The following is an 18,510-nucleotide window of genomic DNA, read 5'->3' as shown; positions in this document are numbered from 1 at the left end:
CTCAACTATGACTGCTCAACTTCCTTGGCCAGACACTGAACTGAACTAACTGAAATGCTAAACTGAAGAAAATACCACATTTTCTCACATACAACACACACCGGCATCCTGAGCTTCATTGGCAGGAGTGCTGCCAGCAGATCGAGGGCAGTGATCCTTCCCCTCTACTCAGCACTGGGGAGGCCACATCTGGAGTCCTGTGTCTAGTTTTGGGCCCCCACTACAGAAAGGATGTGGACAAGTTGGAGAGAGTCTAGCGGAGGTCAGCAAAAATAGCTGGGGGACAGGACTGGTGAGGAGAGGCCAAGGGAACTGGGCTGATTTAGTCTGGAGAAGAGAAGACCGAGGGGGATTGAATAGCAGCCTTCACCTCCCTGCAGGGGGGCTGAAAAGAGGCTGGAGCTGGGCTGGTCTCAGTGGGGGCAGACGACAGAACAAGGAGCAATGGGCTCAAGGAAAAACCTCTCATGGAGGAGGGTGGTGAAGCACTGGAACAGGCTACTCAGAGGGGTTGGAGTCTCCATCCTTAGAGGTTAAGACCCGGGTAGACAAAGCCCTGGCTGGGATGATGTAGCTAGGGCTGGTCCTGCTTGGAGCAGGGGGCTGCACTAGATGTCACGTCCTGGGGTCCCTTCCAGCCCTCATTCTCTATGATCTTTTTTCTTGATGAGTGATACTCCACTCATCAAGGTAACTTGTCTTAGGGCAATTTTGCTTTCTGTTAAGTGCTTCTTGTTTCTCGACTCCTATTTCACAGCGTTGGAGACACTTTAGCTCTTCAAAAATCACAGATCCACCACAGAGACCAGTCTTCAGCAACAGCTCGGGTTTCAGGTTTAGTTACGCAGGAAAGGGAAGATGAGTCAGCTGAAGAGTCTGCTCTATACAGCTGTAACTCTGGAAAACAAGTCTCTTTTCTCCCCCTTCATTCTGCCTTTAAAAAACAAAGGTGTATATTATACTCTGAGGCATGCTATATGTGATAAAATGCAGCATTCTTTTCACACCTTCAGAAAATATTCCCGTTAAAGAAGTGGTTTAGTGCTTTAATAAACTCTGGCTCCATGTGCTCACTGCCAGCAAATTCCACCAGTGCAGGGGGCCGATTCTCTTTAAAGCTTCAGCATCAGATACATGCATCGGTGTACTAAAAACACTTACACTGTAGTAAAGTTTGAGCCTAAATGCAGGCTGCACAATTTAGTTTTAAAGCTTTTTTTAATCTTATTTAAATTTAAATTCATTTTAATACTTATATGATATTTACTCATGTGTGTATGACGTGCATGAAGTGCAGGGTCCAGAATTGTATGGGACAAGGATCTGCAGGCAGTGTTCAACGCACCAGAAGAGTTGAACAAAACGATTCCCTAGTAAGGACGTATCTATTTGGGTAATTTGTTGAATCTACCCGCTACATCCCATATATAGTTCAAGCAAGTAGTATATCCCAGCTGGCAAGCAGCACACTATACAAAGATCAAGTAATCCAGGCGGTCTGTTTTGACATTTGTTAACTGATTTGACACGCTGCTAGCGAGACAGATTTCTCTTCACCTTGCAGAACAATGTCATTAAAAAGGAAAACCCCAGAGGTATTTAACAGCCTGAGCAGATAGGCTTTTTGACAAATATAAAGGCATGCTCAAGGGAAAGGGCCTTACAAACTTCAGAGCCTGAACACGACACATTTATACACCAGTGTAACGTATACTGGTTTTGTGCAGCAACGTAACTCCCGAGCGGACAGACAAGCAGGCTCTATCGCAGCACCGCATCATTAGTCTGGTCTACAACGAACAGCTTCCCCAGGACAGATCCAGACAGGCCTCTACACCAGTGCTTTTTCCCAGGCCAATTCCAGACTTTGATGAAGATTGCTGCACAAGAGCATCCAGCACCAGCATCACTCCATCATGCCCTGAGCACTATAATGCTTGGGAGAGATTTAAAAAGCTTGTGAAGCAAGATGTGGAGCACTGCCAGGTTGGGAGGGAGGTACTGGTATAGGAAGACAAGAGCCAGATAGACAAAAATACACAGATTGCTCTTGCAGTCTTCTCACCCAGGACAGAAGCAGTACAAACATCCTGGATCAGGGAGCTGGAAAACACTTTCGACTGAAGCAGAGAGAAAGAAAGAGGAGTTATTAGAGGGGGAAAAAAAAAAAAATCTTCCTTTTTTTTTTCCCCCCCCCATACGGTCAATCTATCGTGTTAAGAAAACCAAGGCCTCCAATGTCTTCACTGTTGTGCGACAGGAGCATTGCTATAAGCAATAGCAATGTTACCCCGAGGGGAACATGTCTGCAGAGGTCACTCCTGAACCTCTCAGATCTGGCCGGCACGGCAGCGATCTACATGTGCGAGCCATTTACACAGAGCAGAGTGCTCAAAGCTGCACGTCCAGCTCCAGAAGCACCTACAACAGTCACGCTCATCAGGCTATTGATCATCTCACTAAAGCCTCACATAGGTGCCATTTTGAGTTTGTGGTTTTTTCTTTAAATGACATTTCAAATACTTGTTTTATCTCAGGATTTCAGTCTAAGTACTCAATCTCTCATAGTGGAGCCTTCCTTATTAAAAGGGCATTGCCACGAGCAAGTAACCGATGAGTGGTTTAACTGAAGCTGGATACGAGAGCTAAACAAAATGAGAGGAAGTTGTCATATTTTTTTTAAAAAAGTCACAGAGCATCTGTGCTCTCTATCATAGGACACTGGATGGTGCAACAGTATCAAGGTCATGCAAGACGCGAATGTCACAGCACAGAAAAGTCATAACTCCTATTCCCCACACAGCCAGATGAGCCTTTTTTTTTTTTTTTTTTTACTGGACTCATCACTGCCAATTTTCCCGAGCCGTCTGGTGCCTAAACACCAGGCTCAAAACTGAATGTGTCAGACGTACCATGCTGCCAGTCTGTATTTCAGCGGCTGGAACATCAGTTACTTTCTAATCATGCCCAAGGTAAGACCAGGATGGCAGCAGCTCTCACAAATGGTGCTACCGACTTCCCTTCCATCTCCATAAAAAGCTCGAAGATGGAAAGGACGTGGGGACTGGATTACCTCCTTGCTTCCAGATGCACTGTGGCACTAGCAGCGTGTACATGGGACACCAGGACCTGCGGTGATGCACGTCATTGTTGTTTAATGGTCTCCAAGGCTGTCACAATCCAGTGCTGGTTTACAAACAATTGTATCGTTAAGAAGAAAAAGAAACCCAAAAACTTTTAAACATCATGAAACTGAGCTTTTGCTTAGAGGTTACAATCAAAGATTAGTGCACCAGCTTGACAAGGTAGCTGTATATTCAACAACTTCAGGAATGGTTGCTTGTTTTAAAAGAGGTTTAATTCCAGTTGCTGACATAGGATCATATGAAAATAAGACAGGAACGGACCTCAGGTGGTCATCTGTTCCACCCCTTGCTCAAGGCAGGATCATTCCCAACTACGCCATCCCAGCCAGGCATCTGCCCATCCCGTTCTTGAAAACTTCCAAGGGTGGGGACTCCACAATTTCTCTGGGTAGCTTATTTCACTCTATGACCACCCTCATAACCTCCAACCTAAAAGTCCCCTCACTGCACCTCAAAGCTACTGCCCCTAGTCCTATCTGAAGGCTTATCCATTCCCCCTCCAGTCTTCTCTTCTCCAGACTAAATAACCGTAGCTGTCTCAGCCTTTCCTGAAAAATCTTGCTTCCCAGGCCCATAATCATTTTTGTGACTCCCTACGGGACACTTTCCAAGCTGTCCATATCCTTCTTGAAGTGTGGGGCCCAAAATGACATCGCACTCCAGAGGAGGCCTCATCAGCGAAGAGAGGAGAAGAATCACTTTGCTTGATTCGCAAGTGCCATTCTTGTTAATGCAACCCAATATGCTGTCGGCTATTTTTGCAACAAGAGCACATTGCTGGCTCATATTCAGCTTACGGTCTGTGTAGTCCCCAGGTCCTTCTGTGCGGTCCTGCAGCCTACTCAGTCGTTCCCAGGTCTGTATTTGTGCATGCAATTATTCTGTCCAAACCACAGGACTTTGCATTTGCCTTGCTGAATCTCATCCGATTAACTGAACAATTGTTCACCAGGGCACCCCTGGGGAAGACCAGGACCAATGGATGCAAACTCCTGGAAGGCTGCTTCAGGCTTAATACTAGGAAAAACTCCTTCACAGTCAGGGTTTCCAGACTGTGGAATAAACTCCCTCCACAGGTGGTGCAGTCACCTACCCTGGAGATTTTCAAGAGGAGACTAGACAGGCACATCGTTGGGGTTGCCTAACCCCAGTTGTCTTCCTGCCTAGAGTCTGGGGGCTGGACCCGATGTTCTGTAAGGTCCCTTCCAGCCCCTGACATCCATGAATCTATGAACTGCAGAACATTTGCCCAGCCTATTCAGGTCATTCTGGATACTCCACTCTCCTGGATATCTTGCAACCCACAAATCTGCCAAGCATGAACTCAATCCCATCATTCAAATCATTAACAAAGGTATTAAATAAATCCAGGACAGACTCCTGGGCATTGGTGTCATCTGATCCCAGCGCTGTTTGCTGCCCGGGGCAGGGAGTCGGACTCGATCTGCTGAGGTCCCTTCTGACCCCAATAGAGCACATTGCTGCAATCAAAATCATGCTAATGTTTTAAACTACGAAAGGTCAAAGCATGATAGTACCTCCATTTTTAAAAGGAAAGAAAATGGAGGCACAGAAAAGAAACAACTTGACCATTTCAAATTTAGAAGTGATGGAGCTATAAAACAGAATATTGATCCAAACCACAGATTCTTCAGTTTGAAGGCCATATGGGCAGATTTACAGCTGCTCCATATCACAAGGAAATTTAAATCTGAGCTGTAAAAAATATTACTTTAGCTCAACTACAAGAAGTCTGAGGTGGCTAAATGATGGTTAAAAAGCAATTGTACGTAAAAGAATCCCGACTGCAGAAGGGTCTTGAATCTAGAGGAAAAAACTTACAACTGGTTGATCTTGTTTCTTTGGAGCTAGACCAACTTCAGAGTAGAAATCAGGAAGTGAGCTACATATAAAAAAAGCGTCAGGAATCAACCATTGGAACAACTTACCTAAGGAACATAGGTGGAGTCCTCATTTACTCAAATGCTTTAAATCAAGATTCAATCTATTTCTGAAAGATACACTACATCTTAAAGAAGCTATTGGATTTATGCAGAAGCTACAAGTTGGGGTTCTTTGGCCTGCATTGCATAAGTTGGACCAGGAGATCATAGAAACAGAAAATTCAGGTTGGAAGGGACCCCAGGAGGTCACATCTAGTGCAACGCCCTGCTCCAAGAAGGACTAGCCCAAACTACATCACCCCAGCCAGGGCTTTGTCTAACCAGGTCTTAAACACCTCTAAGGATGGAGACTCCACCACCTCTCTGGGTAACCTGTTCCAGTGCTTTGCTACCCTTCTTGTGAGAAAGCTTTTCTTAATATCCAACCTCAACCTCCCTTGCTGCAGCTTGAGGCTACTGCTTCTTGTCCTGTCATCTGTCACCACCGAGAACATCATAATGGTTCCTTTTGCTTTTATAATCTATGAACTTAAGTTACAAAATAAATTTTCAAAAAAAAAAAAACCTTTTATTAGGCCATTTTTCTAAATATTTCTGAAGTCCTATCTGCATCCTACTCCATCCCTCCCTCAGCCTTACAGATTCAGGACTTCCCAGAGGAGTTACTATCATTGTAATAAGCCATGTAATTACTGTATCTAGGATTTATCAATCAACAGTTTATTACCATCACTGTAACAAACCATTGTAATACTCCATGTAATTAAAAAAAAGCTTCATCACCACCACAGGATTAAGCTGAAACGGGAATTTTAGAAGAAAAATATTTCTAATCAAAATATAAGATGTTAATAAAAATGGGAACACTGATGCCAAAAACAACTATCATAGGAGTGTTACGCTTTTTTTTTCCCCCCCTCTGTATTTATTCCAGATCTGAATCTGTAAAATGTATATTTAATTGAGTCAAGTCACTAAACTGTACACAAGGTAAAAGAATAGAAAACTCTTTGAGGACCTTTTCAATGAACCTGCAGCCCTTGAAAACATTTTAAGATATTTATACTTGGCTGAAAATTAGCTTACAAATTGCTCTACTCTTTAGCTGTTTCACATGTTAAGAAGAGATCTCAAGTAGTATGGTCAAAAAGTCAACCCACCAGATGTACGGAAAACAGAGTGATACAATGAATTATTGTTCCCTTTTAGTGAGGTGCCAGCTTTACATCTAGGTCCTTGTGTCACCCTTGAGTTCTGTGGGTGCCTGACTCTACCCACTAGGCAGCAGTCCCTTGGAAGCCCTATTAAATAAGAATTATCCTATTCATGGCATACCCATAAACGTGAAGGAGGAGGAAGAGTTCAAGCTGCACTTTACAAATGTAAATTTATAAACCTAATGATAGACCAAGTTACAACATTTGAAAAGGGTTTTCAACTTCAACACTATTGAGATTACCCTCAACCTCACTGCTAGTTAAAGTTAAGCTTTTAATTAAGTTTATGCCCTCAGAGTCCCAGGCAGAGGAAAAAAAAAGAGGTTGCAGGACAGGGATCCTTCTGTCAGCTGAGCTTTGAGCGGGTCTAGGAGGGTATCATGGGATAGCAAAAGAAAGGAACAAATATTCTCTCACCTCCCAGGGCTTTCCTCCTTCATGCAGAAGTGTCATTTACTGGGCCCTTCTGGCTGCCTTACGTAGCTAACAATACTGCCGAAGCCCTGCGCCCAAGTTATGATGTTCTCCAACTCTCTCTTTTTTGTCTTACTCCTTTATCCCTTCAACAGTCTGTAAAGAATAGGACTTTCCAGCAACTCTTCCTTGGTGAGCATACACTTTGATGAAACGTCGCTCAGCCCCGCAAAGAGCCGGGCACAAGGTGTGAACAGTGGAGAGTTCTGAAAACCCACCACTGCTCCAAATACAGGAGAAACACCGCACAAGATGCAGGGGAGCAACTATAACTGGAGTAGGAAACCAGACTCTTTAATGTCATGTCTTCAGTGTTCTCAGAAGAAAAAGTCTTCATCGGTGCATGACAAACATTTTTACCTGCAAACCACCAGGTTTATACAACCTCAAGTTAAAAGGTAGTGCAAGAGAGACAGATTAGAGTCCATCTTGACCACGGATGGGGTCGCAGCCAAAGCTCCGTCATATTCATTATGAGATTTGGTAGAAATACCCTTTAAGAAGTTTCCTCCCATTGGAACAACATGCAATTTTACTCTTTGCAGATAGTCTCTTTCTGATGAACCCTCCAAAAGAGGCGTGTTTTCCTTCAGACTGCATGCATCAGTAGTTGAAGTGCTGAAGGGAACAAGGCCCTGGCAAACATTTATTTAATGACACAATGGGATCTGATCCCAACAGTTGTGCCACCTGTTACGCCACATGTGCATGGCAGGAGGTCAGTTGTGGAATTAGGGATGAGATCCAAATTGCATCATCGCTACTTGCCGACTGTATCCAGGCTTCCCCCTGTATGGGCAAGTTGGAAAAGTGCCTGCAGGTCCATCCTGGCCGACAATCAGCGACTGTCAGCTGGTCCCCAGGAACCTACAGGGGACCTGAACCGGCTCTGGTGCAGCCTGGGACCACGATGATAATCAGGGGACTGTCAAAACCCCAGAGCCCACAGCTCAGGCCAGGCTGCCAGCTGCAGGGAAGCAGAGGCTCCCTGCTGGGGAGAGGGAGCTGAGGGGCTTCCCTCCCTGCCAGGAACCTCCAAATCCTCCTCCCGGGCAGTCCTGCCAGAGCTGCTGAGCCCGAGATTTAAAATCCCCCATGGGGAATGCATGGCTCTCTAGAAAGCCTCCCATGTGCTGAAACCCACAGTGCACATCTGCATGCCCCACTTTTAAAGGTCTGAGCCACAGTGAGCCAGATGTCAGGGACATGCTCCTTCAGGTCAGGCTCAAGGCTGCCCCAACCCCTCCAATTGCCTGCAGGGATCAGACAGGTCTAGGACCTGATGTTGCCCCCCGTCTGAGCCGGCTGATCAGCAGTGCCAGACGTCTATGCTCTGCCAAGACGTCTATGCTCTGCCAAGCACGGGGATCCATCATGGGTCAGCCCTGACATGCTATACGTTCAATTTAAGGCACAGTACAAACGAGCCACAAAAATGTTACAGATGTGGAATCTCTTTGTGGTTTGTTTGATGTATTATCACATCATAAATTGGCTCTAACATGGGACAGGTTACTATTTATATCACAATGAACATCTTAAGCATGTTTTAAATGTAATGTGTGCCAGGGCCCTCAATGTCATGGGCAATCTGGTTTTCACATGCAGGTGCCTATAAACAATACTTGAGTAGTTAAGTATTTAGTGGCCCACACGGGATTGAGCAGCTAGCTCAGCAGCCCTCACGGGACTGTTTTGCTCCCTGCAAGCTGCAGAAGAGGCCTATTCCTTGGAAGTGGTGTTCTGTGTTTTAAACAGTGAATCAGACTGGACTTGGAGTCAGCTTTACTATACCAGGTACCAAAAAACGGTTCTTCGGTAACTAGAAACCAAGTTATTCCAACCTTCAGACCACTTTCTCTTTCGGGACCACGGCCTCTGGCAAAGCCTTATTTGCATGTGGCAATCAAGGGCAGTCTGTATGGCTTTAGCTACAAACAAAGCCCCTCTCATGTGCTTGCCAAAAAGATTTGCACTCACCAAGGCATTATTGAGAGGTTAGTGTAAGATGTTTATTAAGCCAAGTGGTATACAGCATCACAATACATACACTACTAGAATCCAAAATCATAATATACAGGCTCAGAGATGTGAATAAAGTTATAAAATATTCTAAAAAGTTTCTACATCATCTTTAGCAACCGGGCAACACACACATGGACAGCATATGAAGTTTAAATAAAGCAACTCACAAGCGTGGTAGCTTCCTGGCTATTTGTGAAGAGCACTTTGGCATATTCTGTCACTGCACTGAGTCATCAGCAAGATGCAGAGTACATTTTTCTATGACTTACAAAAGGCATAACTAGAATGCACAGTGCCAGGATTAAAGGCCCCCTTCCCCCCTCCCTCCAAAAACATGCATTACATTTCACTCCAGAAAGAGTCACAGCTTCAAACATGCATGACGTCTTTGATCTGTTTGTTAGTAAATTTTCCATCAAGAACATTTCAACGCTACAATGAAATCAAAAGATCTTTTTTTTTTTACTTTCAAAAATAAAATCCCAAACAAACAAAAACCATGATGAAAAGAAAATACAGAAATAAAGGAAAAACAGAAAAAAATTAACTCTAGGAAAAGGCCTTGTGATAAGTATAATGAAATGAGTAATTTACCGTAGTATTTGATACAGGGACCAGATCCCCAGGGGTGCCCCAGTTTAAGATCAACTTTTGCTTTGTGTGGTGGGGCAAGTGCCAAGCCAGGAACTTTCTAAAGCTCTTTGAGTCTTTTGCAAGGCAAGTTGACCTAGCCAAATGTCACCAGAGCCAAACATTTCCTCCTAAGCAATCCTTTAGAGATGCCCATTCAGCAAAAGAAAGTTGTTACTTGGGAAGTTGCAGCTTTAGTTACTCATTCCTGGCATGTGGCACCATTGCCCAGGTACAAAGGGAGACTGACTTGGGTCACCTTGCCCAAACGCTTGTATGGTATACCACCAAACTATACAGTTGGTCCAATAATATTCCTCTTTCCTCTCCACCCGACTCCCCAGTCACCCCCCCCAGGTCTCATCACTAAGCAAAGTCCCTTCCAGCTGGGCAGGAGTGTTAACCTAGTTTTACAAAAAGTCTAGATAGTCATTGTCTCTCTACAAAAAGGCCTACATACTTTGGGGCTGAGCACGTGAAAACAAAGGGGAAATTCTAGGTGCTGATAAAGGAAGCTCTCACTCCACAACTGGTTTTGCCTCTCACATTTTGGACTGCAGTAACAAGCAGCCACCACCCAGTCAAGACAGAGGGAAAATTGCTTTTTTGTTCTAACGGAAAGTTTACAGTACTCAAGTATAGAGGTATCCTTCTCTGGTTTCCTCTCCCACGCAGCACTTACCGGTCCTACTTCACTACAAGCTCCTTAATACTAGCAGAATTGCTCCCTTGCACTTTTTATAAAAGAGACCAACCTGCCCAAGATGAGGAAAGATTATCAAATCGATAACGTTTTTCAGACCACCAGAGAAGTGGAAATCCAGTGGTCATAACAAGAACATTTCTGTCTACGTGGGACAGATTGTCACTAAAGACTGCTTACTGCAAAAATGCAGAAAGGCCAAATGCTGAATCTTGGCAATACAGCTTCAATCCAAGTGCCATTTTTACCCCATTTCTCAAGACAAATTATTTTAATAAAATACTTCGGTCATGACCTAGTAGTCTAGTCCCAACCGCTAAAGAGATTGCCAGTCTGTAGAAACCATATGGCAGCTCCACAATGCCTACAACCGCAGATCAGAACAAGACTACCAAATGCTTTCATTTTCCCACGTAAACCCTTGTCTAATCTATAACATCTCATCAGAATAAACTGAACGTGCACCCATCTCATAGGACAAAGCTAATACTGGCTGTTCAAAGAGCTGGAAATTGGTATCATGAAGCTGTCAGCCTTAACTAGGCTTTGAATGGTGAGCAAAGGCAGTAATAACCTCCTGTCAAACTGAAAATTAAAAAGTCTCTCAAACTCTGATACACATCACTTAACAGGCTGACTACAAGCAGGAGTCAAGATAGCAATTCTGATGCGTTATCTTTCAGAGGGACAGGTGAGCCCTCCAGAGAGGGATGCGGCAGTACATCTCCAAAGACAACCCTGAGAGCTGCAGCCAGGGGCCGCGCCAATTCAACAAGCGACACTTGCAGTGAGTCACTACCGAGCGCCGTGGTACCGTGTTCGGTACCACTCTGATGCTGTCAAGTGTTTGGGTGAAAGTCTCCTCATTAAAAGTTGATAGATACTTTGACCTAAATCAGAGGACTGGCCTCCTAGCACTTGCCTCCTGCCAATTTGGAAAGTCTCATTCTACTTCAGACTGAATTGCACACGGTATCCTTTTCCTACAGCATTTGTGACAGTTCTGTGCTCAGCCAAAGCAATTGTACTCAACTCCAAAAGTGGCTTTATTTGGAGGGTAGGTGAAAGAAATACGGCAGCTGAGTGATAGAGCCTCCATGAGACAAACTTCAAACTCAGAAGACCAGAAGTGCAAGAGGCTCTCGTGAAGACCACATAAAACTTAGCCTTGACTTAGTTTTCTATTTTACAGCAGAGCAATTCAAAATAGTTCCTGGTCTAGAAAAACCTTGTCTAAATCTTTGTCCTCTTGAGTTTATAGTTGTTCGTATGTTCTAGCAGTATGTGCCTTTGGAACAGGCTGTATTAACTCGCATACCAGACACACCTTTGACCAAAAATCAGCCCTCCAAAATTGGGGCATGTCTGGAGCTGATTTTTCTTCACTGGAATAGAAGCACAGAGATGCTGTGCTACAGGAGCCAGGAAGCTGCAGGGATTGAGTCCAGTGTTAATGCTTTCACAGCCACAGCCAACGCGGTGAAATGGTTTCAACACTGGCTGTTTTGAGCAAAACCTAGTGAGCTGACTGAGGGCAAGTGAGCTGCTGCATGCAGTCAGTGTCTTGGCTGTGACTTTGGAAAGTCTCTTTTCCTACCTTCTGCCTTCCAAATACAAGATATGGTCTTACTGGGATAGAAGCAGGGTGGTATGCAAGAAAATACAGTTATTTTTAAATCTACATTAGTAGCAGGAAAAGGCACATGAAAATGAGAACCATGAGAGAAGGTATATATAAACAGAAACAAGACTAAGCCCCTCTGAGCATGTAGATTAAGGGGGAGAAGCCCTCTAAATGTGCATGCCAGTTCTACACTAGTAGCTGTTTTTCCACGTGAATTGCACCTACATGGGGCAGAAGTAGCCACTGCCAATGATATGTCAAACCTACAGACAGATCTATGGAAGGCCACAGGCACTGTCGCTTCATTCAATACGGTTGGCACCACATCAAAATTACTAATGGGAGACTCGTACCAAGTTAGATGCAATTCTTGACAGGTGACCTATATTTTTTGTTTCTCCATTAGTCAAATTCAGTCTTCAGATATTTTTTGCCAATGACAGGCAAAAATGATTTTGTAGCCTAGCCTGATGCTATTCCCACAGCAGCAGTCAACACACATGAAACTTTAATGAGACCAGAATTCTTCTCTTGCTTTCAAGTTTGATGTAACCAGTATGGGATCAAAGCAACTGCGCTTTACTGAGACTTGCAGTCCAACAGCAATTGCTCTTTTCTTTTGTCCCCACCCCACTCTCAATCACTGATTAGCAGGCGCCAATTGGACAACAACAGGATTATTTTGTTCCAAACGGGAGATCAATATACTGCCGTCTCAGGAGATACCAATTTGAGATGTAGTCATCTTTAAAGCTTTTACAGCAGAGTCTATGAAGTGGAGACACTTGTTCAGAACAAAAAGAGCAGTTAGAAATTAAAATCTTATCAAGGTGTCAAGGCAGTAGGGTGAAGGCAGGTGCAGAACAGGATTACTCCAAGGGTGTGATCAGTGGTGGGGAAGAAGGCAGGAGAGCTGCAGTCGTGGTGGACCCACCCCCTATGAAAGCACAGCCTAGATTTATTGGTTAGTCCCAGTGAGAAAGGTTTTCAAATAAAATTAAAAATAATAAAATGATTAAATAAAAAATGGAATTAAAAAAGGTGACTGGAAAAAAAAAAAAACACACACACACACACAAAAACACTGGCGAGTTGCTAAAACAGTGCAGTTAAATCAGTCATGCACATTTGTGCTTACACAAAGAAAGGAGGGTTTCAACAAGCACTGCAGAGCAGAGAGGGAGAGGAGGACTGAGCGGCCGACAGCAGTAGTGGGACAGTACAGCTACCCTTTGGTTTCTTCTACACGTAAAGTCCAGGGATGGAAAGCAAGAGCTCTGTAAAATGCTGAAGGTTTTAGAAGTGTAATGGCAGGTACAAAAGGACATTGGTCTTGTGTCAGTAGCAGCCCCAGTATTAGGAGACAGTCTAGGCTTCTAGGAGGAGAAAATAGAAAAAGGGGGGAAAGAAATAGGAGAAGGGAAAGGGACAGGGATAGGGGCAAAAAAAGCGGAAGTCATTAGTAAACATGAACATTAACGCAACAAACTGAGTATCAAGCAAGAGTTCATTTAGCGCAGGCAGCAGATTTTCCAGACACCAGATTAGGCGCACAGGAAAAGTTTCCTTTATTATAAATCTGAAATCTCACTCATCCTGCAGCATGACAACCATCCAACATGCAGAAATTAAGCATGTTTCTGTATTCATAGCTTAGTTCTGCTGGCAGTATTCTGCCGGCTTCAGCCTCACGCTGTAAAAACTGCCTCAGGAGCGACCAACATCCCTGGCATGTCAGAATAGCCAGACACTACCCAGGGGAGTTATTGCTCATTTGGCAAAAAGAGAGGGGGAGAGGACGGGGGGGAAGAGAACACAACAATGCATTTTTCTGAGATCTGACTAATCCCAACTTCTGCACACATCAGATATCTGCACACAACATTGCATGCAATAAAACTCAGCAAGTCAGTGTGCTGGTCAGACTCTGGATACATTCCACAATAGAAAAAAATGGCATGCGACCACCTAGACCAGGAGTTAAAAAAAAAAAAAACAACAGATGCATTCATGCACCCAATTCCCAGAATTACATCGCACCCATCTCCCGAACACCTCCAGTAAAGCCTGTTAGTTTCAGGAACCCATTTAAAAGTGGCTTTATTTTTCTAAAGTTCTCCAGGGCCTCATTCTAGTCCATCTATTCCTCCAACAGCTGTCTGTCTCAACTGGTCTGAGGGTCTAGAAAATGAACACCCTTTGCTGTGCCTGCTTTCTGAAACAGTCAGCTTGCATTTTTGCAGCTCATCAATTCTGCATCTCACTTCCAACCCCTGAAAACTCCCTGTGTCTGTGCATCTAAATAGCATTCTCTGTCTATTATTAACTAACAAGCCATATGAGCTTCAATGTTTGAGATATTTTGAAAAAGACTAGGAAATAAGCTGGCATTGTGTGCATTTCCCATCACTCTGAAAACCCTAATTAAACTGATGCCTACAAAGCAACTTAGCTTTCCAGAGTGCCATTCCTATCCCTCTGATGTTGCCTTTAGACAGGCCTCACCAGAAGACTGCGAACTTCACCTGACAAATTCAAGTCCCAATCTGAGCCTAAAGTAACAGGCTGCAGATGCCTACAAATATTTGATCATGTTTTTAATATCTGGAATCTGAAGGATTAACATCCCTTCATTATTGTCCAAGACTGGGCCCTATGGAAGGCGATTCCCAAACTCACAAATCAATCAATCATCGAGAAGAGAAAAGCATGAGCTGATGAGTCTTAAAATATGATGTCACTGTGGGCCAAGTCTGGATTTCACTTTTTCCAGCATCTATATAAATACTGAGAAGAACATCCAAAGCATTTTTAGCGAAGCTCAGGGGGACACCTTATCTTTATTCTTAACTACAAGATCTGCAGCTCTACATTGCCAAGTAGGTACACCCCCCCTCCCCGTTTTAATTAAAAATTCTCATCCTCTGACAAAAGAGGTCAATACGGACAAGTGCGGGGTGCTGCACTTGGGCAGTAGGAACCAGCAGCACACTTACACAATGGGGAACTCCCTACTTGAGAGCACGGAGGCAGAAAGAGATCTTGGAGTCATTATTGACCCCAAGATGAACAGGGGCCGACAATGCGAGGTCATGGTTGGCAGGGCTAACCGGACCTTGTCGTGCATCCACAGGTGCATCTCGAGTAGAGCCAAGGAGGTGATCCTCCCCCTCTACGCGACGCTGGTCAGGCCACAGCTGGAGTATTGTGTCCAGTTCTGTGCGCCCCATTTCAAGAGGGATGTGGACAACATGGAGAGGGTCCAGAGGAGGGCCACCCGCATGATCCGGGGACAACAGGGCAGACCCTACAGTGAGAGACTGCGGGACCTGAACCTATTCAGCCTCCACAAGAGAAGGCTGAGGGGGGACCTGGTGACCGTCTATAAACTCACTAGGGGGGACCAGAAGGGTTTGGGGGAGATGCTGTTTCCCCTAGCGCCCGCTGGCATAACAAGGAGTAATGGGCACAAGTTGATGGAGAGGAGGTATAGATTGGACATCCGCAAAAACTACTTCACAGTTAGGGCGGCTAGGAGCTGGAACCAACTTCCAAGGGAAGTGGTGCTGGCCCCTACCCTGGGGGTCTTTAAGAAGAGGCTGGATGCCTACCTGGCTGGACTCATTTGAGTCCCATTTTTGTTTTGGGGGTTTTTTGTTCTCCCGCCCTGGCGGGGGGTCGGGCTAGAAGATCTACTAGGTCCCTTCCGACCCTAAATCTATGAAACTATAAGGTAGGTATGTGTGGGTATGACCACATGCAACTAAAGCCTGAGTGCATAAGAGTTTTCCGTCCCCTTCAACTTCAAGTTTGCCTTCCTGACAGCTAGACCTGCAGGAGCAAAGAATGCTATTGCTGGACAACACAGATTTGGGCGAGGCTGGATCACTGCCATTATAGTGCATTTGGCTTTAGTCTGCCAGGGAAACACCTCTGATTAGTGCCAAGGATGATAAGGAACTGCCAAGAACCCCATCTGTATCCTTAGTGGAGTAAGGATTGCTAAAATGCCCTGTGTATGTACTGGCATATAGTGCTGTGCTATTTCCCTTTAACGGTTACCCTTGACAGTCTCAGTTAACTGGAAGGCGTCTTCCTCAAAGGGACTGCCTTGATATACTGACAAGCGAAACAGTGATCTAACACATTGTAAAGTATTGTACGTCAAGGTGATTCGCTCATTCAGGTCCCCCATAACATAAGATTTGCCCACCTACTCATGTTGTTTCTCAAAACTCAAAGCTATTCTAGAATTACTGTTAAAAGAGAGAGAAAAAGAAGAATAAGTTTCAAAATGTCCTTAAAATTCCAGCATGTTGCCAAAGTGAGTGAGTTTAGGAGAGGTTTTAAGGGAAGAGGAGTCTGGGAGAAAAGAACGAACATACCAGAGAAGATGAACAGCTACATCAGAACAACCAGGGAATTTTTGCAGGAGCCAGTTAGTGGAAACCCAAAACTAACATTAAGAGAACATGTATGTAGTCTGGAGGTGCATCATAAAATGGCAGCTGCATTTGGAAACTGGACAAAGAACCAGTGGAAAGGTACACTCAAGTGATGCATTAGTATCTGTAATCCCTTAAAGAGTTACATTTAATATCAGTATCTTAGATAGCATCTGTCCTAGGTTAACTACGGATAAGGTAGGTGAAGTTTTCTAGAGGCCTTCATACACACGTGTAATTCTGGGACAGAAGGAACAGTTCTAACTTAAAAGTTCAAAGAAATAAAACTCAAGATGGGCTGGGAAGAGAAAGTCACACAAAAAAACGCTTTGCCAGAATGAAGCTCGCTTAGAATCAAGTGTTTCCTCTTGGTGCAGCCAAGTCCCCCGAAGCCCTGCGTTTCACCCAGATTTCCCACTCTTACCTGTGTTGTAGTCTCCTATGCCATGGTCACCATTCTCCAATACAGCCGCTGGTCCGGAAGCAGAGCTACCTGTAACAACCACAATGAATATCAATTTGTGGACAGATGTCATTCCCTGCCTATGCAGAGTCTTCCTGACATCTGATTAACAAGTAATTAAAATCTCTCCCCAGGCTGGGTCGATTCCTCTAGGCTGCTACAAAAGCTCTCTGGGTGGCCTCTCTTGCTGCCTTCTCTCTGCAATAAAATATTTGCTATCTTCTGTGAATCTTAATAGTCCCATGAAACAGGCCCAAAACAGTGTAAGTAGGGACTTGTGCAATCATCCATTTCACAGTTCCTACTAGCCAAGTCATAACATTTGGTTAATTTTGCTTCTGAAGGAAGGCCTGTAGCACATGTCCCTTAAAAGGGATATTAATAAGGTGCATTTTATCTTTGAAGTTATATGCATCTATTAATGCTAAGCTCTCTTGGCTTTACTACTGATTGCTATATTGCATGTGGATACTATCATTATAATCCAAGGCTATACATTAGCCAAAGAACTTGAGCACAATGTTTAAGAGAAGCTTGCATGTGACTTTCCTAAACCAGTTCAGGAGTGAGATCATATCACACAGAGCTCTTGATATGTCAATGTATGCTCTACTTGTATCAAGAGCCTCCAGGTGTTGCAAAGGTCCTTTGGCAGGGGATATATCCCTTTCTCTTACAGAGAATATTTGAACCTTAAGGAGACTGTGACATTTAAATCCTATGTTTCAAATTGCTTCAAAATAAGCCTGTTACTTTATCTTTCTAAATTTATGGAGCTGCCAAAACATAGCATAGGACAGAACCTGGCTGGTTCCATCCTTTAACCATGTTAGAGGCAGGAAGCTTGAAACAGGTTGAGAGTTATTTTTCTAGGTGATACAGCAAGACTAGAGCCCCAAACCAAAACTTTTCTTCTCCGATTTACAATTCAGGACCAATGCAGAAAACTGATGTACTTCTCCTAGCCAAACTTTAAATCAATACATACAGTTCAGGGTACTTGTATATAAGAACATTTCAGTTTGGACAGATTACAAAGGGTAAATGTTCAACATGTACATGCGAGGTTATTTATACGTGTGTCAGCTCACGTAATAGAGTACTTAATTGATCTTAACTGCATGATGCCTTAAAAAAACCAGAAGGCAGCTGAAGAATCAGCACTTACCTGCTCCTTTAGTTTCCATCAGCTCTTTCACTATTTCAAGAGCAGGCAGAGCCCACTCCACTCAAAGACTGCTTAAGGGAGAACTGTCTTAGAGTACTAGGATCTGCACCCTACCTGAAAAGCTCAAAAGGCAAACAAGCCCTGAGGCCCCATGGACACGTAAAACAACTGGGAACCAGAGGAAATTGGTTTTAATCCAAAATGCTGTCATCAAGGTACTCTGCAACCTTGGAAGATCGCATCATTTTGAGTTTCCCCAAGCATGAAACATGAAAAATACTTATGCATCTTTGAAAAGTTATTTGAGATCTATGAACAAGCGGCATAATGGAAATTAGCAGCCTGCAATACTATAATTTTGAAGAAAATGCATGTATTGCTCTATTACCCAAGCAGCTCTCTCTGACCCCCAAATATGCTGAGACAACTTGAAACCGATGCCACAATTCCAACCCAGGACTGTTCAGCTAGTTAGTAACCATACCCACCCTGTATCCTGCTCCACAAAATTTGTAAAAGGACTACAATTTAAAATCAGAAAGCAGACATTTTCTAAAACGCATCATAATCATTTAACAGCTGGATCCCATTGGAGTTTAGTTTGCCAGAATTCCTGGACTTCAGGCAACCACTTTAAGCAGACGTTACAAGGCCATTTACTAAGATGATGGAAATCAAACTCCTTGTAATACAGAAAATCTTTGACTACAA

General features: G+C 43.9%; 1 protein-coding gene across 1 annotated transcript in view; it reads right to left on the bottom strand.

Annotated features, from left to right (window-relative positions):
* Window positions 1–18,510, bottom strand: part of MAP4 (microtubule associated protein 4) — a 316,185-nt gene that overhangs the window by 160,952 nt on the left and 136,723 nt on the right. Inside the window, exon 4 of the mRNA XM_019507995.1 lies at window positions 16,593–16,661. Within this exon, the coding sequence (XP_019363540.1) occupies window positions 16,593–16,661 (69 nt within the window). The remainder of the gene's footprint in view (window positions 1–16,592; window positions 16,662–18,510) is intronic.

The sequence above is a fragment of the Gavialis gangeticus genome, unplaced genomic scaffold, assembly GCF_001723915.1.
Source record: "Gavialis gangeticus isolate Ggan-Ray unplaced genomic scaffold, GavGan_comp1, whole genome shotgun sequence".
In the NCBI taxonomy this organism is placed as follows: domain Eukaryota; kingdom Metazoa; phylum Chordata; order Crocodylia; family Gavialidae; genus Gavialis; species Gavialis gangeticus.
This window is presented reverse-complemented; position numbering and strand designations above follow the sequence as displayed.